Raw genomic sequence first — 24,670 nt, 5'->3', positions numbered from 1 at the left:
TTCTTTTGAAAAGTATGCTTATTTGGCGTGCCAATCTGAATTTCAGTTCCTGCAATAGACTCACTCTGCAGAAAACTAAGAAGAAAAAAAACAGAGTTTCAAAAGAATAATAGGCTATTAGGCCAATAAGGCTTTTTCCAACTCAAGGGAAAGAAATAGCCGAAATTCTATTGTAAAATCAAATTTTAAAAATTATTTTAAACAGTTTATAATTACTATATAGTTTAAGTTCAAAACTTTTCATTTTTAACTAATGAAAACTAAAATGCAACAATTAGAAAAAAATAAATTTAATTAATTTCTTTGGAATTAAATCAATGGTAGTTTTTTCTACTTTTCATATTAAGAACTATAGCTTAGCATCATTTTATATTTATAAAAGTACTACTAAAATGTCAGAATCCCGTTTTTATAATAAAACTAAATGAACAAAAAAAAACACATAAAAATATGCTATACTACAAATCGCATATTGAATTCTCAATTACAAACAACTTACTGTTTTTTTGCAACCAAATGCAGTTAAATATGAATGCTCAATCTTGAATAATACGGTTTGAACATTTTAAACTGTATAATACTGAAACTTTGAGAAAAAGTATGGTCAAAACTACAGGAATACAGTAATATTTACCGTGTTTTTGACTCCATGGGGACACCAAAAAACTCGGTTTTGTAACCGAGACACATAAGTTATTATTTTGGTAAAATTAACGATGAAATATGAATTTATAATGTGTGACAAAATTTGGTATTTGTGCTAAAACTCGATATTTGTGGTAAAATTTTGTATATGAGGTAAATTTATCATGATACTTTAAAGCATGTCATAAAAACATTTTTCAGTTAAATTTATTTCTCAGGTTTTGTATTTTCTTATAAATGTGTGTTAATAAGAACTATAATTTTGAAAACCTAAATTTTTGTTAATCCGTTACCTTTACCGAATGAATAATTTAAATATCATATATTTTGGATTTTATTACTAGATAAATGTAGATAGATAGATAGATTTCCGCATAAATGTCATTACCATAAAGTGCAGTAATTCTACAGAATTAGTAGAGAATTTTTTCTCCCCGAATAAATAATATAAATATAATAATTATTATTTTCTTAACAAGATACAAAAAACCTTAAACTCTCTGGAGCTACATTAAATGTAATTCATTTAAATTTAACCTGTTCACTTAATACTTATTGCTAAACATGTGTATTGGTCAATTTAAATTTCTTCCATTTTGCTCAGTTTCATCTGACGAGATTCTGAAAGAGATAGGTTTCTTCCAGTCAAAATACCAACCGTGGATAAGACCATATGCATTTTTCATTCAATGACTCTAAATATTAAATGAAGTTTGAAAGTAAAATATTTTGTCTTAGTGAATATTAAAATTTTAAGATTTAAGATTATTTACTTTAGAAAAATTTTCCTTCACCACATTTGTCTTAATTTACGAAACATTCCAGCAGAACCTGCCAATCGATGAAAATAAAATCTCTCTCCCGAATCTCTTCTTTTTTTCTCCTTCATAATGGATAACCAGATTTAACGGCACTCTGCAATCAGAAATTAAAGTTAAAAATTGAAAGCATATAGAAAAAAAAATCACTTAGCTTAGACGGAAATTAGAAAATCCTCAGAGCTGTAATGATGTCGATTACCATGAAGTTAAAAAATTTATTATTTTTTTTGCAATGATGATGGTAGAATTACGTAATTGCCGGAAATAATTTAGAAAAGCCTCTAGCTTATACCATTTTAGCACGAAATGAACTGTGATTAAATTATTAACTAATTAGTTTCGAATAAAAGCTAAAATTTAAAAATTTTGCTGCTTTTCATTTTGTGTCCTTGCTTAAAAATTATAGGTTTTTTTTAAACAGGATATAATCGTTGTATAAAATGTACCACTATGATTTACTTATTTTTTAAACTTGCTAGATTATTTAACTCCTTAAAATCAAGTTTCTATTTTTTTATCTTACAATCGGAATACAAGTTTAAATGAACGACCAACATGGCCTAGGTTTAAAATCTAAGTAAAACAAAACTGTAATCTAGAAAAACTAAATGAACGACCAACATGGCCTAGGTTTAAAATCTAAGTAAAACAAAACTGTAATCTGGAAAAAAGTTTCATGAATCCAAGTTTTAAAATAAATTACTAGACTCCAAATCAGAGTTATTGAAAGTTAAATTGTAAGTTAAAAAATTTTTAAAAATACATGTATTTGCTGAAGTTTGTTTAAAAGAATTTAAACATCGTTTTTTTGTATTTACTTTCTTATATGAATAAAAGAGGAGCAGAAACTTTTTTTAAAAAAAAAATCTAATAAAGCATCTAAAATTCATAACTTTCATAACTATATTAATCTAGACATGTTAAATAATGATCCAATTGTTAATAGAAAAAGAAAAGCAGAGCAAATCTTCATATTATTTGTCTTTAATTACTACATTGAGAAATTCTGGCAGAAAAAAAAAACATATTTAAGTTTTTTTTCAAAGAAAAACAAATGCTCCATTTCTTTTAAAACAGCAAGAATTCTAGTAATAAACACTAATATGTAAGATATTTAAACCCGTTATTCGATAGTTCTTTTGGTCGTTGTGGTAATGGTTTTAAAACTACGGCCCTTTTTGGTGTTCACATAGATCCAGAAAATATGGTGCACCTTTTTCATATTAAGATTTCAGCATTCATGAATATACTCTAAAATTATTCGCGTATTCTAAATTTCTTCCTGTCATTTCAAAGTTAATAAAATTATGCGAGATTTGTATTCTAATCTAGCCTATTCAATCTACAAAATTCTGGATAAAATTACAGTAAAAAGTACTGGCACCCTGAATGCCAATGTATTTTCCCATAATTCGATCCGGAATTTTTTGCAAGCATATATTTCCTACGATATCTATGTTTGCTAAGGCATCGATGCTTGGTATGATATCTATCTTTGATATGATAACTATATTTATGTGATATAAACGATATTTATGCGAATTGTTCTCTATTTTATCGTTTCTTGCCTCTCAAAAGTTAATGCCTTTCTATATTTTACCAAACAATTAAAAATTCAACCAAAAGTTTTCGGTTATTAATTATTAATTGATGTCGGGAATTAATGTGTTGATACCAGAGCTGTGGAGTCAGTAGTTGAAATTCTCGACTCCGATTTTCTTGAGAACTTGACTCCGATTGTTATCAATTACTCTATTAAAATTTTCACTGAATCCTCCGAAAATATTAATATATAACTGAAATTAATATTATCACTGAGAAAATACTGATTCCAATTTATATAAGTATGGCTATAGTTTATATTATTTAATGTAATTTTAATAATATTTTTTCTCTAACATAAAAGTTAAAGAAATAAACTTTACAAAATGTTGAAATTGTGATCAAAAGTCGCAAGAAAAAGATGCCCTCTCAAATTTATAGACACCCTAAGTATAAGAAGACTTTTAAGGTAGGATGCTCTCTCTGTAACTAAGGAACTATTACAAATGATGCATTGTGTTCATTTAAATATTTTTTTAATTTTTCAAATAATTAAATAATTTAGGTTTTTAAATTAAGGAACTTTTTCAATAGTTCAATCAAACTTGAGACTTATAGCCTTCAAATGCAATAAATTAAATTTGTGACAAGTTATAATTTATTTAGTTGTCGCTATATTTATTTGAGTAATATTTTTATTCGCATAGTAATTATAAATATGAGGGCAAATAATTTTCAAAGCATCAAAACTTCATTTCTTTTTTTTAACCCGTAGGACTTATAACCAACTAGAGTAGGACAAACTTTTTTCGACTTTACAACCCTGCACTGTAAAGAATTCAGGCTCAAATTATGGTAAAAAGTACTGGTACTCATGGTAGCGGTACTTTTTACCATGAAATTTATTTTTGCCAGAATATGATGTTAGGAAACAAAAAGTCTTATGTAACGTCATTTTTACAGTAATATTTACCGTAATATCACTGAATCACTCTAAGTAAATAAATATCACTGAAAAAATTACGGTATGATGTTTTACGGTAAAATAAATTTTCTTCCATTCCGTTGGATGCACCCAAAGTTTTTTTACTGGTATTTTATCCGGAATTTTTTACAGAGTGGTTAATGGATCAAGTCTGTTCAATCTTATATTTTGAGCTTAAGAGAATGCGAATCGTGGTTTTCTAAGTTTTAGGGAGAAGGTTTCAAACTATGGAATTATATTTCAATATTTTATTTATCAACAAAATTACGCTTAAAATCTAATAAGAAAACAAAATTTACTAAAAAATATTTTCATTTATCATTTTTAAAAAATGATATTGATCTGCTATGCTGCTTAAAATCGTTTTTAAAAAATGTAACCTTACCAAATTTAAAAAAATAAGCTATTAATATTTTTTTATTATATTAAAACTAAATAATGCTGTCAACGGTTATTAATCGAAAATATCGATTTAATTTATTTCATTAATCATTTTTAACCGAAAGCTGCGGCCAAATTAAGTGAAATTTCCTTTTTTTTTTACCCACTTCCAAATGACGCATGTCCTAAAAAATAGTTTTCTATAAATAACACTTAATCCGAAAATAAATTACTTTATAATCCAAAAATAAATGGCTTTTTGATAGGCCCTAATCGCTAACACAATCATTAAATGCAAGTTTCAACAAAGTAACCACAATCATCTAACACAAAAAAACAACGCCATTATCTCATTAAACAAAAAAAAACTATCCCTTAATGATCAGGTAACTTTTTTTGTTTTACGACTTACAAAGAAAGAAAATTTATTTCTTACGAAAAACATTACAAAAAAAAAAAATTCTTCGAAAATAAATCTTTAAGAGCTGTTGTTAAACTAGCTTAACGAGAACTTAACTGTATAGAATCTTCAACTGATCGATAGTATAATTAATAAAAGCATTAGACGCGGAGGAGTACATAACTGAATAGAGATAAAGGAACGCATAATTAATAAGTCCGGTATTCAGGAATAATTATAAGACGATTTAATTAAAATCACTAGGAATAAGGAGCGCTTGCAAAAATACTGAAGAGAGAAAATTTCAATTAATCGTAAATAGCGGTGTGTCTTGTGTTGAAAGAGAATTCTAATTAAAGGTGTTTTCGTGCAATGATTTGGAGTGAAAATAGAGATCATAGAAAGAGGATTATTTTCTGATGTTTTGTGAGTAAAGATTTGAATAATTCTTTTATTATTTCCTGTTTTATTAAAAGCTCGTTTATCTGGTTCTACACCTGTCAAAACTTCTTTATTTCTAGCGACTCTTTTATTCGAATGAGATTAAAAGTCTTTTTTTAGATTTTTCGAATAGTAAATAAAGGCTTTAGAAAGCGTGGAAGTTTTCTGAATTTGCAAAGATTTTTCTTAATTACGAACTTACTTTGCGCATAACATTATTTTGCGTGTGTGTATTTTTTTTTTAGTTTAAGGCTAATAAATGGTATTCATATAACAGATCAAAATATATAAAAATATATATTTCTTGAGGATATTTAATGCTCAAATATTAAAATTCTTCACAAATTTTTAACGGCATTCTACTAAGCTACGTTAAGGGAATTGATTTTTACAGACACACAAATGGAGCAGCTTTTTAATAAAACTTATATAAATTTCTGATCTGGTTTAATGTAAAAAGTAATAACATAAAGCAAAAAATGATTAATTAAGAAGTGACTATATTTACCAAATTAATACAACTTGTAAAGCTGAAATTCCTTGTAGAAGAAAAAAGTATTCGGAAACGGGTGCAATGTTAAAATTTTCATTCTAAAATTAGGGTAAAATAGTCGGCCACTGTCTGTCCATCCGATTAACTGTAAGATTTACAGGAAAAATACATTTTTAACCTTTACGGTTTTGAAACCGTTTAAAATTATTATGGTTTTAAGACCATGAATACAAAATATGCAGCTTTTCCAACCATTTACAACCTGCATTGTTTCAAAACCATGAAAAAAATTTAGCTACACACAGGAGCTAGGCTTTTTGTTAGGTAATGGACATTGAAGAGTGCAGGACACAAATTGGGGAGCGCAGGACACTGGAAACTCTTCTTGTGTTGAAGGGAATGGAAAAAACATTTTAGTGTCAACGCTGAAACTTAAACTCTCTGTTCTGTCGATCATGAAACTGACAGATTAGTACTCATGCCGTAATATGCACGCAGTTTCAGGGAACTTAGTGGCTTCATTAGGTGTGCTTAGTTGGTGAGATGAAATTCTGGTTATTCAACAGTATTAGGCGAAATCAATTAATGAATGATTTTTCTCTCAGTTAACAGTTTGATTACCTGCTTATTTATGGTTATTTGGCTATTTTGTTTGAATATGTTAAAGTAAAAATGAAATAAGTTGATATTTAAAAATTTTTTTCCGAGAAATTTTTAACAGTGTGGGCTTAGAATCTCGATAAAGTTTTCATATATTTTTCACTACTTACTAATTAGCCTGTCATACAATATTCCATTAAGTTCGGTTATGAAATATTTTTAAAAAAAATTGAAAAGCATTTAATTACAAAAAAAAAATCACGTCTCACCGGCGAGTACAATATTTCGTCGAATTTTAAATCTGGACACAGTTTGAAATGCGTGTTTATGAAAATGAACATAGCTCAAAATATGTGTTTACGAAAATGGACGCAGCTCGAAATCTGTGTTTCTGAAAATGGACGCAACCAGAAAAGCGTGTTTAAGCAAACGGGAATAACAAAACTGCGTTTTTTTTTTCAGTTTTAAACCCAAATTTAACAACTTAAAAACGATGATTTACTTGCTTACTTTTCCTTAAACACTAAGCATAATCAGTATGGGCAAAACCCCGTTCTTCGAGTATATTATAGATTTACCTTTTCAAATGATGCCCTCTATTCAGAGTTTAGGAGGATAAAGTTACTTTTGAAACCCTACAATTCATTCCAAATTCTAACTTTTAATTTCCCTATAATAAATTTATAGCACCTATGGCAACCTTATAAAAACAATTGGTTTTTAAAGTCTTTGCAAAAAAAGACTGACTTAATAAAATGTGCCAAGTTATTTATTCAAATGGCCGATATCAGATAACGAATTTATTTGAATTCATTATTGTTTAGACTTTTTTTTAAATATATTTGAATAATTTTATAGTATATATTTTGCAATATTTGTCTTTTTAATTTTATCTTTTCTAAAACTTTTGAAGTTCCAAAATTATTTTATTTTTAACCGATTATTCTTTACTTATTTTTGACTTAAGAAGCAATAAATATTTAATAAATTCATTTTCGCTGGCAATAATGATACCAAATATATTCGTACAATCATTACACTCCTCTCTTCATATAAATAAAAGTAAATAAGTGAAATTAATTTTAAAATATCGTTGTGTAATTTGTTCCAGGCGTTATTAAAAAAACTACCATGGTATCAATGAATAGTAAATTAAGTAATGCTGATGTATTAACATAATACTATTTTTTAATTACATAGTTTGAATATAATAATTTTTTTTTAAAAATTTTTGTTATTACCCGTTATAAATAAGAGTAAAATTTACTTTGAAAACATAATGGATTTTTGTGCAGATGGTTCACTATTGTATATAAATTTTGAAACAAAATTAAATCAAAATAAACAAATATTTATTTTCAAATATCTATCCGAATCTTTATTTATAAATACTTTTGAAGAAAGTATTAGCATTTATGAGCAGTCATAATAAAAAAAACATTGACAGTATTTTAAGTTTAATACAGTAATAAAAAAACATTTATAATATTTTAAGTTTAATACAATATTTAAGAGCAGTCATATCTGAAAAATATTCATAATATCTTAAGTTTCATACAGTATTTACGAGCAGTCGTAATAAAAAAAATTATAATATCTTAAGCTCCATACAGTGTTTACAAGTAGTCATAAAGAAAAAAAACATTTACAATATTTAAAGTTTCTTACACTGTTTAAGAGCAGTCATAATTAAAAAAAAACATTTATAATAATTTAAGTTTCACACAATATTTAAGAGAAGTCATATCTAAAATAAGATCTATAATATTTTAAGTTTAATACAATGTTTACAAACAATCATGATGAAAAATTATAATATTGTATATTTCAAAATAATTTCATATTTTAAGTTTATAAAAATTATAATATTTTAAGTTTCATACGAAATTTATGAGCAATACAAAATTTATGAGTAATAAAATACGAAATTTATGAGTAATAAAAGAAGCCTTTATAATTTTTTAAGTTTTATACAGTACCATTAAATTTCAGCAGAAACTTAAATATAAAATACCAAGTTCAAAAGTTTATTACCGTGACATTATTTATTTGGTATTTACGTCATAATTTTTAGTTTTACCCGATTTTCACATTTATTTTTATTAAAACAACAATCTAATCAATAAAGACACATTTTCAGAGAAAAACTCGAGCTAATACCATAGCACTTTTTTCAGAAATCTAGTTGAATAAATAAGATTTTAAAAAAATGCGCAGGAAAATATATTTAATAATTCAAAAACTCCCACAGAATAACATGAAATATGTGGCATTTCCAGCAGTTCGTTTTGAAATAAACAAAATAGAAACTAAGAGAGTAAAAATACAATTTGCAGGAAATCGGAACAAATTTGGCAGCTTTAAAAAATATGATTGGCGATCTCTCCAACTGCATCGAAGATCTTCTCCCGCCTCGGTATTCCATTCCTTTTACCATCTTCCTTTGTGAGGAAAAAAAAACTACCAAATATTTTATCCATTTTACTAGTGTGTGCCATTTCTATTCGCCAACTATGAAAAAGAATAATATTTTCCCAAAGTATGAAATTCTTCCGATTTTCAGAAGTACGGGAAAAATTTAGTGCAGCCAATATTTCGACTAGGAATGTTTACATATCGAGATGATTTCTTATTTTGGGGTACTGAATTCTTCTTCTTTTTGGCGGTAAATGTGCGCGTTTGTGAAAAACCAATATTACTTCTATTTTAGCTATGCATTCCGTTTCAATCACTCTCGTCTCTTTTGTTAAAATTGTTGAATTTGCATACAAAGGTGTGTTTGAAGCAAATAAGGTAGTAAATGAAGTATCGACTGACTCTCAGATCGTTTAACTTTGGTGTTAGTCTTGAGTAAATATTATTTGGTTGATGGCAATAGAGGGCTTGAACTGCAGGTCACAGAAACTTTGTATATATTAGTGATACAAACGATAGGAACAAAAGAAAAAGTCATTAACCCTCCTTTTTTTTCCAAAGAAATCATGACTTTTTCTTCAAAGTTTGATTTAACTTTAAATGTTTACCGCCATTTTGTATGAAAAATAAGAAATGCATATATTTGTCTTACGTGATAGCAAAATCACAGATATTTCTCAATCAAAGTTGACATAAATTGAATCATTTGTAAATATGGTGGGTTCATGATTGCTTTTTTTAAAAAAAATAAGTAGAAACAATCGAATATAAAAAAAATCCGATAAATTAATTGAAAAAATCGATTGTAATTTGGAATGCATTTTTTCTTACAAAATCAGTTTTTACTCTCAACATGTTCTATTAGTAATGGATTTTAAACTTAGCACACTTCAAAAATGCACGAATTGGAAATGCCAGCCGCCATGTTTCAAGCGCTCGAAAACAGAAGGCCGTTTTCGAGCCTTGCCATATGGGAATGAGAAGAAACAAAAGCGATTTGAAATTTAAAAAAAAAAAAACAGGATGTTGCCAATGAAAAATGGATAAATAATGGTAAGAAACGAGACTAAAAAAAGAAACACAGAGACCGAGAAAGAAAAAAGATGAAAAACAGAACAAGAAAACCCCCAGTGTCCGAGAGGGGCAAATCAGGGTGTATGGGCAGTTGGGGAGGAGCTACCTCTCCATAGTGCGTAGAGCCTCTTTATTCACTTTTTAATCTTCTCATTCACATCTGATAAGTCGTGAAAATGGGCGTCTGTTTTTGAGCGCTTAAAACATATTGAGCGTTTTTTCCAATTTGTATATTTTTGAAACGGTCAATGTTTTAAATCAAAATCTTACCTCTTCAATTTTTTTTGGATTATTTATTTAACCTCAATTGTTATCCTTTTTTTTTTTTTTTTTTTGTCATAGGGCATTTATTTTTGCAGTCAAGTTAATAGGGTAAAAATGCGGTGGTAACGCTGTGTAAACGTTATGAACGCCAAAATACTTTTTAATTTGCGACTATAGATTTAAATAGATTAGTGAATTAATGAAAAATGGATTTCAGTCATGGGTAAACAGACTTCATAGATATTTTGTGATCTATTATGATTTTAAACTATAAAACAATGTACCTTTTCTCTGCAATTTGATTTTTCCCTTACTTAAAGGATCTTGTAAAATCTATACTTTATGGTCGAGATTTTTACGGAATCAATTAGATACATATTTTTATTGATTTAAATCTGATTTTGGAACTTTCCTAAAAAATTGTTTTTAACTTTTGCTCTTATTAAGGGTGCTAAAATTTAAAATGATCTTATTTTCCTGTTTATCTCTTACAATTCTATAATTGGAGGCTCACTCAATATTATGATTTACAGTTAAAAATTCAGTATTACCACACATGAAGTTTTTCTTATTAGTTATTTACATGTCATTTCACAAAAATCACATGCCAGGCAGCAAAGAACAACGACATAATTGCAAGGTAGACCAGGCTAATCACTAATGTGCTACTTATACTAATTTTAGCAATAGAACGCAGTATTTATCATAGTATTTTCAATTTTGTCATAGTATGTATAAATTACAAAACAAAGTTGTGCTTATTGACTGCAGTATCAGAAATTACAGGTTCATAAACTGATTCAAGGATTTACCGATTCACTACGTCGTATGCACCTCGCTTAATAATTGAGACAAAAGCACCATTATTTTTCATCATTTAAAAGATAATTTGTAACATTATTTTTTTCAATCATTAAAAACAACTTTAAATATTAATTTTAAAAAAATTTTAAATTTTTTGTGATTTGGCTTTATTTAACTGTTTGTAATTTCGTACTCACTTAAAATGAACGAGTGAAAATCACTCAACTTAAGTGCTATTTCACTCTTTCATCTAGAAAAAAGGAGCCTTCTCATCTTGAGTGAAAATCACTCAAGTGAAAGAGTGATATTGAAATCACTCAAGTTCGAGTGAAAAAATTTCACTCAAACTTGAGGGATTTTCAATCGTGTTTGAGTGATTTTCAGTATTACTTGAGTGGATCGTTTTCACTCAAANCACTCAAGTGAAAGAGTGATATTGAAATCACTCAAGTTCGAGTGAAAAAATTTCACTCAAACTTGAGGGATTTTCAATCGTGTTTGAGTGATTTTCAGTATTACTTGAGTGGAGGGTTTTCACTTGAATTTGCGTGAAATCCAATCATTTTTCATTCATAATTAGCATCATTTAAGTGAATATATTTTAATCATACTATCATTATTTATACTCCTTACTTGAATGTCATTTAAATCACATTTGATTTGAATTGATCCTTTTCCGACTATTCACTGAATATTTAAATGCCTATCATAAATAAGATGAAACGAAAAATATTTTTAGCATGGGCAATAGAAATAATTTAGCAGCATTCATTTCTTTTAAATGTCATCAATGATTTGTTCGGTAATGACTAAGTTTTTTTTTTTAATTTTAAATCTTAAACAATGATAGTTGATTAAAAAAAAAAGTGAAAGCTTAGTAATTCATCTGTATTTAACAATAAGCTGAACATAATGGCAAGATAATACTCTTTAGAGATCGAAAGCTTTGTGACAGGCCTCAGTTCGAAATTTTAAGAATTTTTAACTTTTTGTAATGAAAAAAATTTAGATATCAGGATATATACAGCAGAACCAAATATCATCTATCTTGTTTTATCTTTTTCAAACTGATTTCTTATACAAAATTGTGTAGATGTTTTTCAAATTATGTATGACAGGATTCTGAGAACTTTTTAGAATCTAAGAGCACGTATTTGCTAGATCTAACCATAAAACGGAAATAAATAAACGGAGCATGCGATCAATGCCACACTTTCTTCTAACTTTTACAGGCACGCTTTATTGTTTCAACCCAACACCTTAGCGTGAATCATATTTTAACGGCGAACAATATATATTTCATGAAAAACAAATGTTACGACGTTTCTGCGACGCCGTTGTAAATATTGATAATTTCTTACCTTTAATGATGTATTGTAAATCACGCTGCATAACACTTCAACGTGCTGAACAAAAACATCGTTACCATATTTTCAATTTTTTTTTTCAACCTTCAACTTTATGGACGAATATTTTTATGTCAAAATTAACATTTTTAATAAATTTAAGGTGTATTAGTAAATATTTTTATAGTTATTAATTTAATTTTGTACCATTTCTAATCAATGTTAAACAATGTTAAGGAAGAAGGTATAGAACTAAAAAAACAAAATAAAAATATAGAGAAAACATGGAAAATAATAAAGATTAATGAAAAGTAAAGAAGAAAAATTATTAAAATACAATAGTTTTTAAAAAATATTTCGAAACAAAAATTGAAAATTTATATGTATTAAAAAGCCGGAAAACAAAAACAAAAAAAAATGAAAAAATATAATCTCTTCCTCAACTCACACTATTATATCCACAAAAAGAAGTGCTTTCTAATATTGTAGCCAAAGCAAAATAAATCAATACAATAGTGGGAGGAGCACTAAATAAAATCGAAACAAAATAGAACGCATTAATTAAAAAATATCTAACGCAGGAAACAGAAAATAAAATGTAAAGAAAAAACAAAACAAAACAAAAAACGAAATCTATAAAGCGAGTAGCGAATTAAAACGAACTTGCACGTACCGGAATCCATGAAGAATGATTTAAAAACAATTTTTAAATCATTCTTGAAAGATAGAAAGATAGTTAGAATATATTTAAGAATTCCAAAACATTGCAGTGTGTCATTTATGTCTTAAATCAGTGTATTTCTTTCTGAAAACTATTAAAAAATTTAAGGCAGAGTGTCATATTTTTTGCTTCGTAACTCCTGTTTGAATATGTATAGTTATCATTTTTAATTCTTTTTTAGATAGATTTTTTATGTAATGACGTAGAATTTTTCTTTCTTCTTTAGGTTGATAACATCACCTCTTGTCTTGGTTACATCGGAGAATTGGGTGTGCAACTTGATGGTGTCACCTCAAAAGGTAAAAAATAAATTATTTAAAACTGAATTATTTTGGGTGGGGTTTTATTAAACTAATTATATATCTTATTATTGCTAACGTTATTTAAACGAAATTAACTACATTTGTTCATTTTCGCTTGTTTTTATCTTTATTTCTTTCGCAGTCATTTGTATAATTAATGTTTATAAAAATCATTTTAAAATTTATAAATGTCATGCTTTATTTCTTTAAGCTTCAGTATTTATTCATTTTGATTTATTTATTTATCCTCTTTTAAGCTTATTTTTTGTCACAGAATCTTGTTGTTTCGTCATCTGTATAATTATTCTAAAAATTATTTCAAGAAATCCTTAACGTTTAACTTTTATTGCCCATCAATATTCTTACTCAAATCGTTTTTAAATCTAAAAGTCCTCAATCTTTCTTTGTTTAATCTTCTAAAACTAACATAATTTATTTATTCAATTTAATACGTAAGATTCGTCATTTCATTTGAATTAAAATTTTTAAAAAAATACACTTTTCTGAAAAGGGTTTCCGGTATTTCTAAAATGGAATATCGCTTTAATTCATCATAATTACATATTGGATTCATGAAAAAAAGTTTAATGATTTCATAAACTTTTTAAACGAAAGTACTTTTTGCTAAATCGATTTTCGGTTGAAGATTTATTCACTAATGAATAGAGTTTTCGGTAAAAAGCTAAAAATTCGGAGAGCATTTTTGTCCCATTTTGTTTAATTTTATTTAGTTCTTAAAGGAAAATGACTGTTAGGTTGCCATAATATTTGATGTAATTATTTCAACGCAACCGAGATTTTATTAGAACTGCTACTGTTTTTCTTGTTATTACATAATTATTTCCTTAGGAATAAAAATGTCTTGATTAGAGTTATGTCATAAACTTTGACAAACACTTTTTTAAAAGTGTTAAATTAATTGAGTTTTGGTGTTTATCTTCATTCTTTACATATTTAGGAAATAAAAATTATCCGGCAATTCAGTTAATTTCTTTTTTTTTTCTTTCTTCGTTTGCTGAATAAGTTAAAAGACTAGCAAATTGTCCAAAATTTTTCGAACAATGTTTTGAATTTTCTAATAACTTTCTTTTTTGGGGGGAAACAAGTTTCTTGATTATTTACGTAGTTATATTTATCTGATATGGCATGAAACATATAACACATGCATCACATTTTGATTATATTGGCAAATGAAATTTACTAAATAATATCAGTTGATACTTAGTTGTTGTTGTTGTTGTTGTCGTATGCCTTTAAGGCAAAGGAGATGCGTCTCTTCTTGTTTCCAGTGGCGCCATCTATGGAGAAGAATTTAACTTCTGTAAAACGCATACGTCACATCCAATCTATAGAGTCAACACAATAATACATCCATTCATTCATCCACAGACTGTAATTTTGACTTAAAAAATTACAGAAATTTTATATGAAACAGAGAACGATTAATCTTTAACTCAGTATCCCCAGAGGTATGATTTGTTATAGGAACATGGAGGACTTTGTGACCCAACAGATTTAACGTACACCAGTTACTATTTACTACACAGGGAGTCTTCGGTCGGCGGGAATCGAACTACCATTTTGACATGGGTTCAACACCCTACCAACCAGGTTATTGAATAACGCTTTTTAGCGTTATCGAATAATAGGCTTTTCCTTAAGTGCTATAAGTGTCTAATGGTATTTTAGAACTATTTAGATTAAGTTTTATCTGCTTTTAGTCAGTAACATCTAAGCGGAGAGATGAACGCCGTTAAAATATTACCATGCAGTATGGTAATGACTTTTTTGGCAATAATTGGCAATGAAAGAAATCTTGGTAATAGAAACCGAAATATACGGTATTTAAACCATTCATTTGGTAATTTTTCGGTTCATATTTTAACGTTCTACCGAAAATCTTTGTTTTCAAAATTATTATTCTCATTACTGCACATTTTGTGAAAAATACATAACTGAATAGTAAATTTAATAGAATAAACAGAGCATGGTTTTCATGCCATGCTCTTAACAATAATTAAACCAGTGTTTCCCAACCTTTTTTGTGCCGTGCCCTACTTAAGCCTTTCTAAAATTCTTATGCCCCCCTATGTGACATGCATATAATTTTTAATATTAAAAAATTGAATTGTTCACATAAGAAACTTAAATGATAGGTTTCAGTGAGAAATCTCTTGAAAATTGTTGACGAAACACAGTAAGTAAAATTTCGACTTATAATGAAAAACTAAAATTCAAATTCGAAATAATTTTCATAAAGATTTTTCTATAATAATTTAATATTTTAATCTAGAGAGATCCTTGCGCTTGCTGCACAGAGATTTTATGTTAGTTTCCAATTTGGTTAGCTTCAGCCTCAAGTCTCCCCACTGTGTTATATCCAGGCGATTTCCTTTTTTTTTTAAACCAGTAAATCATTTACAGCACTAAATCCACATTCAGTTAAATATGAAGATGGAAACGGTAACAATAGTTTTTTTGCATTTTTGGTTGAATTTGGGTACTNGAGGTATGATTTGTTATAGGAACATGGAGGACTTTGTGACCCGACAGATTGAACGTACACCAGTTACTATTTACTGCACTAGTTTTCGGTCAGCGGGAACCGAACTACCATTTTGACATGGGTTCAACGCCCTACCAACCAGGTTATTGAATAACGCTTTTTAGCGTTATCGAATAATAGGCTTTTCCGTAAGTGCTATAAGTTTCTAACGGTTATTTAAAACTGTTTAGACTAAGTTTTATCTACGTTTATTCAGCAACATATAAGCGGAGCGAAAAACTCCGCTTGAATATTACCATGCAGTATGGTAGTGACTTTTTTGGTAATAATTAGTAATGAAAGAAATCTTGGTAATAAAAACCGAAATCTACGGTATTTAAACCATTCATTGGTAATTTTTCGGTTCATATTTTAACGTTCTACTGAAAATCTTTGTTTTATTATTCTCATTACTACACATTTTGTGAAAAATACATAACTGAATAATAAATTTAATAGAATAAATAGAGTATGGTTTTCGTGCCATGCTCTAAACAATAATTAAACGAATACAAAATTAACAAAAGTCCAATGAGTCTGAAAAGTCTGTAATTTATTTTTCATTTCACGCTGTGTTATAACTTATTTTAATTGTAACAAAGATTTTTATGCGAAGATATTTTGTAATCCGTCACTTCATTTATGATTTCACGATATTTAATGTTACAGAGCAAGATGATATTCAGAAAATTATAACATTTTAATTTTCTAATATATTGTTTGGGGAGGGAGAAAAGAGAACAGTTAATTAATTTTTATTCCAAATATTAATTGTTTTCTAATTACGGTAAAATAATTTTTCTTAAATAATTACGAAAATACGTTGTAAGAGTAGTTAAGATGATATAAGAATAATTATGAAGAACATATTAAAAATGAAAAATATAGCATTCTGATGTATATGTGTGTTGCATGCTAAGTTCATAATTGAAATCGAAGCATCCTAGAGCGCCTAATCAATACGAAATTTCAAAATTTCGCGAAAAAAAGGAAGGCATGACTAAAGTTTCACATTTTACCTAATCATTAGAAAGAAAAAAAAATACATGATTAGATATAAATTCTAAGCATTCTAAACACAAATTCGGTGATTTGTAGATTCCGTCCTGCATTTTTTACACAGCTGGAAGCACATTTACCACCCAAGTTATCTTGCTCTAGCAGGTCGAATTAGAATGTTTCACTCTTCCAAACGCTCTTTTTTATCTACATATTTATTTATTAATTTGTCTTGTGTGCGTGTGTGTAATGCATTTTAGTTATCTCAGTTTATACTTGTCTGATTTATTTTTATTGGTATTATATAGAATCCATAGGAATTATAGACATATTGCCTAATTAGCTAGTATTAGTTTATAGCACTTTAATGTATTCTTTGAGCTACTTAAAAGAATATTATAAAATAATTCTTTGAATGTGTTTTGATTAAATTTACATTTTTCCAAAAAGACAACTAATTAAAATTTTATGCTTTCAGATGTCAGAGAGGGGAATCTCAAAGTAATTTTGAGCTTATTTTTCAATTTATCAAGATTTAAACAAGCTCAAAAAAATTCCTCTAATGTCGCTTCAAAAAATTCAACCAATGCCCCTGTGACAGTAAGCAACACAAATGCTGTAGTAAAATCAAGTATGGTGGCGCCATCTTTAGGAAGTGAAATGCTCTCCAAGTAAGTCATTGCAAAAATAATTAAATGCATTTTAAGGCTTCATTATTTATTCTAAAACAGATGTATCTACCAATAAAATGTTAAACTAAAGAGACATTTTCTATAAATGGGCAAAAGTTTGGAAGAAAAACTAATTTTACGTTTGTATATTTTGAACATCATATCCAATTATGCGAAAGAAAAACGATTATATCTAAAAATATTAATTTCAGTAAAAGATTTTCTGAACACTATTACGCTTTTTTCTGAACACTATCACACTATTCTCTAAGCACATTATCTCATCATGATCATAATTTTTATTTTTCTAATCAGTTCAACGTCATATTGTTTCACATCATGACAATTTTTAATTAAAGAAATAAAAAAACCTCATAATCAGTGAATCCCAGATCTTACCTAAAAGAAGGAATTAAAATAATAACATATGAACTAGGGAATAATGTTAAAACTAAATAGGAATACAGAATAATATGAAAAATAATAATATAAAAATTAAAATTCCAATAACATAAAAAGGACAAGTTCCGCATTTTATTTTATTTTAACTTAGTTAAATTCAATAAAATATTGATTTTAATATTTTTTAATTTATAAATATGGAAAATTCTTTTTGTTCAATGTATCATTTTTTAAATTTTTTTGATGAGCATTGAAAATGAATAAAAGACCGAAAACTAAAAATTTAATTTTTTTGGCAATAATTTGTTTTTGTCCATACATTGATACAATATAAAATTTTTGTATAATTATGCACCATAAATAATTGTTCGAGTATCTTTATAGACTTCCATCGCCTTTTCGTCCGTCTAGTGGTCGTGGAATTCCATGTCCTAGTAATAAAGATGTTGCGAGCACTAATTCATCCTCATCCAATCCGTCCGCATCAAAGAAGAATAAAGTCATGGCGCCATCTATCATTCAACAAGGTAGGTAATTTAAAATTAATTTTACAGCTTTTAATATTTAGAGTAGTAAATACAAATTGTTTTTGGCTTAAAAAAAAATTATATAAAATAGAATTTGTTTCATTAGAGTTATATTTTACTTCATTTATCTAAACGATTAATATTTAGAGAGTGGAAACTTTTTAGTTTTTGAAAATTCTGTTGCGGAATAATTACAAGAGATGGCAGCATTGATCAAAATTTTAAAATGAAAACTTCAACAAGTAAATAAACTGCTAAGTTAAAATAATGAGTTTCAGGACAACTATCTCTATAACTGAATAAAAAGATGGATTATTTTCTGTTTAAAAATATTCTTTAACAAAAATAAACTAATTGAAATCAAATTAATGCATAATTTTAAATGCGTATGAAATANAAGGTTATTCATTTCAAGGTTAAAAAATAAAAGATAAATAAACGATTGTGATTATGGAAAAAAAGAGATTTAAAAGCTTCTCAAACATTTTAAATTTCATACAGAGAAAAATGGAAGAATGAAATGAATACTTTTTCAATATTCGAAAAATAATTAATTGCATTATTAAAGATTTAGAGAAAGATTATGATTTTAAAGATTCTTGTGTTGAGGTAACTTTCAAGCAACGGGCTTTCCTGCAATTTTCTTGTCATTATCTAATGAAAAAAAATAGAAATCCGTTCATAAATTCCGTTTTTTTTTTTTTTTTTTTTTTTTTTTAAACTTGAAAAACATGTTATTTATTTAGCGATCTGACAGTAAGTGGATTTAGTCAGAAAGTACCGGTTCTTTAAATTTCTTAATTTTAAATTTGGTTCTCAAAAACATTAAAATTTGTACGCAATTAAACTGGAAAATTATTTTCAATGTACGCCAAACAAAACTTTCTGAATTCTGCTTCTTTAATGCATGAAGAGTTTATATATTTGACATTCTGTATATGTTCATTAATGAGATTGCTGAAAAAAATAAGGGATTCGTAACAAATTATGTAAAGATAGTGATCAACAATAATAAACTAATCCCGTTAATCGAAACTTGATTCCTTTTTTTTAATTTAATGTACCTTTTTTTTATTTAGTGTATTTAGTGTATTTACTTTAATTTATTTAGTGTTTTTTTTATTTAGTTTTTATTATTTAGTGTTTATTTAGTGTAGTTTTTTGATTTAGAGTAGTTTTTTTTATTTTGAGTAGTGTGTTTTATTTAGTGTTTGCTAAATATTTTGTTAGAGCTCCGGTTATTAATTTTTATCCAATCCATTTATTACCCATTATGTTTTCCAAATAATATATAATTATACCGTTACAATCACGAATCCGGATGGAGAATGTTAAAAATTCTTATCCTGTTGTTGACCTACAAAAAATCATTTACTGGATAATTATTGCAATTAAAAAAATTGGCATTTAATTAATTAATATCATCTTTACTCATTACTTATTATTAATATTAAATATCTCCAGTAAATTGTTTACATTACGTATCTTCATTCCCTTAATTAGCAACGTTTCAAATGTTATAATTTTCGGATGAATAGTTTTAGATATCTATAGAGAACAGTTCAGAATAGATGAACTTCAAAAACTTAACATATTATATATGAGATGAAGATTTCCCATAAATTTTTTGTTACGAAATGATTATTTTCCCCTTTCAAAACACGTGAGAACCATTGTGGATTGATGATGTTGTTTACAGAAACGGAATAAGAATGTATGACTCAAAAGTGCGTTCCCAAGAATATTATTCAAAACAACTGCCTAGTTTCGCAATTACGGTTACAATGGCAATGTCATGATATTTCCAAATAACAACAAGTATGAGTTTTTTATTGAAATGAGTTAAGATTAAAGAGCTCTGAATTGTGTTGAAACTTTACCTGAAACACGAAACGTAAGAAGATAGTTAAAAAAGAACAGTTGCATAAAAGGTAAATTTAGAATAAAATAGCATTGAAGATAGAGAAGCTATTTAGAAAAATAAGAACCACGAGAAAGGACAGAGAAACGATAGAAACGTAACGAAATTTATTTTGTATTTCTCAAATTTATAATTTAAAATATTATCGTCTGCGAAAGCGAGAGCGTGTTGGTGAAAAATTTACATAACATAACAACATGAGGTTTTACTATTTTGTCTTTACTTTTTACCTTCATTTAAAAAAAGTTTCCAGTTTTGGAATTGTTTGTGAACAACACGGTCAGAATTTTCATTTTGAAATTAAGGTAAAATAATCGGCAAACAGTCTGACCATCCGATTAACCATAAAGTTTAAGTTAGAAACATTTATTTTTACTTTTATTTATTTATTTTTATTTTTACAGTTTTGAGTCTGTTTACAACTATACGGTTTTGTAACCATTTACAACTAGAATAGTTTCTAAACCGTAAAAGTGAAACTTAAACGGACGTTGGTTTTAAAAGCGTAAATACAAAACTATACGGTTTTGTAACCATTTACAACTAGAATAGTTTCTAAACCATAAAAGTGAAACTTAAACGGACGTTGCTTTAAAAAAGCGTGAATACAAAACTATACGGTTTTGTAACCATTTACAACTAGAATAGTTTCTAAACCATAAAAGTGTAACTTAAACGAACGTTGGAGCTCTGTGGGTGTGAGCCATTCCTTGAATGATAGTTATGTATTTGAATTGTCCGGGATCATCGATTGAAGAGGGCAGAATACTGGAAACTCTTCATGTAGAAGAAATGAAATTGTAGTGTCAATTCTGGGATTCGAACCCCTGTTCCGACGGTCATGATATTAACTGATAAGTCCTCTAAACTGTAGTGTGGTGTGTACGTAACAAAAGCAAAATAGCTTTATAAGGTCTGCTTAGTTGGCTCGGATAGAATTCTGATTATTTAACCGTATTGAGAAAAAAAACAATCAATTAACGTTTTTCCTTACACTTAACAGTTTGAAAATAATCTTCTTTATGATTATGTCACTGTTTTGGTTGAATACGTTAAAATAGAAATATTTAAGTCAACTTGATCACTAGACCGAACCCTATTGCAAACCACAATACACGTTTACTTTATTATTATTGTTATTATTATCATTGTTATTATCATTTATTATTATTATTATTTATGAGTATTACAATGCGTCGATCTCTCTCTCTCTCTCTCGATTTCATGTGGTTTCATTTTACCAAACTTTATGCGCAACTACTCTCGCTTTTTGATAGATACCGGTAGCTTTTTAGTCTTTACTTTTTTACTCTATTGATTATTGACATTTTCTGCATTCCAGAAAATAACGATGATCAGCGGTCAACGAATCTCAGTCATTAGGTTAGTACACGCCTAAAAAATCGTAAGTGGTTCGTTTGCGACCGCTGCTGTTTGATAATTTTTTTAGAATTCTTTTTTCTACTTTTAATTTTGTTATGCATTAAGTTGGTGAGTTTATTTTTGAGATATGGGACCAGATAGATCCCATAAATACTTCTTGAGTTGTGAATAAAAGAGAATATCTTCATATTAACGATATTTTTGTTTTTATTGTTTTAATTAAGAATCTGAAGCTCTAACCCACAGTTCAAACTGGATCGTTTTCAATACTAATTCAGGTGAATATCACAAATAAGGAGAGTGCAAACTGACTAACCTGACACGGTCTCAAAAGTCAGAGTTGAAGCAAGAAGAAAACGATGCCAAGGCCTAAAATTTCCGAGGTTGAAAAAGCCAAAACCAAAGAGTGTAGACTGGGATAACTTAAGCGTTACACACAAACGGAAAAAACGAAAGGATTCCGTTCGCAAACGCAAGCATAAAGCCCGTCCCTCACAAAAGTACCAAAATGGTTGAGAATATTGAACCCTACCGAAGACCGAATGGTGACTCTCCGAACCCCTTTCATGCAAATACGAGAATTGAGTGTTGATCACCAGTTAGGGATAAAAGGATCTATTGTCAACGTACCCAATAACTTGCACAAGACCGTAGACTGTCTTACACGCAATATGAATGATTCATTCAATATTCATATAAAATTGAAAATAAAACCTAGCTTTCAAATTATATTTCATGAATGAACTTCTGAATCCGAAACGGGTGTATGATGCAGCTTACAATCTCCATCAAGCACCATTGTAGCAATCCGAAAATGTTAATATTGATCTCGATTGGCTGTTCAATGTCAATTCAGTCATCAAAAGAATTTACACAGAATGTGTCTGAGCTGCATATTTAAATATGTCTGTGAAATTGTGTACCAAGCAGTTCAGGATTAACATTTAAAGATGTCCAAGATGAAAACACAAGAAAGTTTCTTTTCCAAAAAATTAGACAACAACCATTTTGCCAAACCTGTGAACCTGTTTTCTTCATTTTGTAGTGAATCGATTTTATTTTTATATTGCATATTTTCATATTTTGGTCATGAAACAAAATCAACTGGAAATATTTATGTACCAAAAAGCTACCCAAAAAAGAATTTGAATAGAATCTCTAACATTTCATTGTAATTAAAAACTCTGGCCAACGAGGGTAAATTAAATTATGTTTTATTTATTTCTTTTTTAGTTCAGCTTTCTTTTCTGAAATAGATGTAACAAACTCCGTCATTACTACATGACTCACTCATTACATACTCTATATCTTGTTGTTGTTTCTAATGCAACTTGCCACACGGGCAAGCCTGCTTGGTGAAACCGAGCAAATTTAAGGCAGAGTGTGCGTTTCTTGTTTTTCAGTGGCGCCATCTATGGCCAAGAATTCGATTTCTGTCACACCATGCATCGCATCCGTTTTATAGGGCGGACCCAGTCATACATCCATTCATTCATCCACAGATCGTAATTTTGACCTGAATCAGAGAACGATCAATCTCCAATCCAGTAACCCCAGAAGTATTGATTTGTTAAAGGAACATAGAGGACTTTTGCGACTCGATAGATTTAATGTGCATCAGTCACTTTACTACATATTTCGACCGGCAGGGTTCGAACCCACGAAATCTCGGACGTGGTCCCAGCGCCCGTCCGACCGGGATATCCCGGCCCTCTATCTCTTGATGGGTAACTTCCTTTTTTTTTTTATAATACTTTGATTCCTGAGAAGTAAAAAAAAAAAAATAGTTTTGTAGATACCTGATCATTATCATTTATTTCTAACGAAATTTTAACATTATTTGTGATGATTTAACTTCTTTTATTCGAATTAGATGTNGCGGACCCATTCATACATCCATTCATTCATCCACAGATCGTAATTTTGACCTGAATGAGAGAACGATCAATCTCCAATCCAGTAACCCCAGAGGTATTGATTTGTTATAGGAACATAGAGGACTTTTGCGACTCGATAGATTTAACGTGCATCAGTCACTTTACTACATATTTCGACCGGCGGGGTTCGAACCCACGAACTCTCGGACGTGGTCCCAGCGTCCGACCGACCGGGATATCCCGGCCCTCTATCTCTTGATGGGTAACTTCCTTTTTTTATAATACTTTGACTCCTGAGAAGTTAAAAAAAAATAGTTTTGTACATACCTGATCATTATCATTTATTTTTAACGAAATTTTAACATTATTTGTGATGATTTAACTTCTTTTATTCGAATTAGATGTATCCTTTTCATGATCTCAATTGGCATTACTTATTTCTTTCTTTAACTTCGATATCCCTCCTTTTAAGTAAAAGACTAAATCCCCTCAACGATATCATGATTAAAGTAATTGCCCTTATAATGAACGAGAAATATGCGGAAACTTAATTAAACTTAGTCTCTAAAGACGCCGGATATAAAAGAGAGATATTAACTCGATTAATGTCCATAAAGTTCTTTCCACTTTCACCAAAGGAAAGGGAAGAAGAAGAAAAAAAAACTAAGTTTTCTTAAGAGATTCTATTTAGCATGAAGAGAAAAAAAGAATAACAAGGTAAGAGTAGGGGAAAAGAGGCGGGAAAATATATGCTTGCTTTCACAAAATGGTGTCTTTTTTAATTAAAGATGGCGTTAAAAAAAATAATCCCATCTCCTTGAATCTTAAGATCTACTTTGAACTAGATAAAATATAAAAACAAACTCTATCATCAAAGGTAAGAGACATTTTTTTTTTTCAAAAAACCTTTCTGAGAATTTATCATCGGAGTTATTAATTTTGCACAAGAGATGGCGCTAATGAGTGTCGCAATTTATTACTTTCGTAATCATTTATGTTAAAAATGAAATAAATAAATAAAATAAAATAAAAAACGTTTTTCAAGTTTTATATATTTTTGATGTATTAGAGTTATATTAGATGTATTAGAGATTTTTATCATATTTTTCTT

At 28.3% G+C, this 24,670-nt stretch overlaps 1 protein-coding gene across 8 annotated transcripts in view; it reads left to right on the top strand.

The window, feature by feature from the left end:
- The window catches only part of LOC107442127 (neuron navigator 2), a 524,062-nt gene that overhangs the window by 152,575 nt on the left and 346,817 nt on the right, over positions 1-24,670 (top strand). For all 8 annotated transcript variants that reach the window (XM_071180175.1, XM_043039751.2, XM_043039753.2 and 5 more), the window contains 3 exons: positions 13,159-13,231; positions 17,257-17,449; positions 18,236-18,378. In XM_071180175.1, coding sequence (XP_071036276.1) covers positions 13,159-13,231; positions 17,257-17,449; positions 18,236-18,378 — 409 coding nt within the window. The remainder of the gene's footprint in view (positions 1-13,158; positions 13,232-17,256; positions 17,450-18,235; positions 18,379-24,670) is intronic.

The sequence above is a fragment of the Parasteatoda tepidariorum genome, chromosome 4 (genome assembly GCF_043381705.1).
Source record: "Parasteatoda tepidariorum isolate YZ-2023 chromosome 4, CAS_Ptep_4.0, whole genome shotgun sequence".
NCBI classification, from domain to species: domain Eukaryota; kingdom Metazoa; phylum Arthropoda; class Arachnida; order Araneae; family Theridiidae; genus Parasteatoda; species Parasteatoda tepidariorum.
This window is presented reverse-complemented; position numbering and strand designations above follow the sequence as displayed.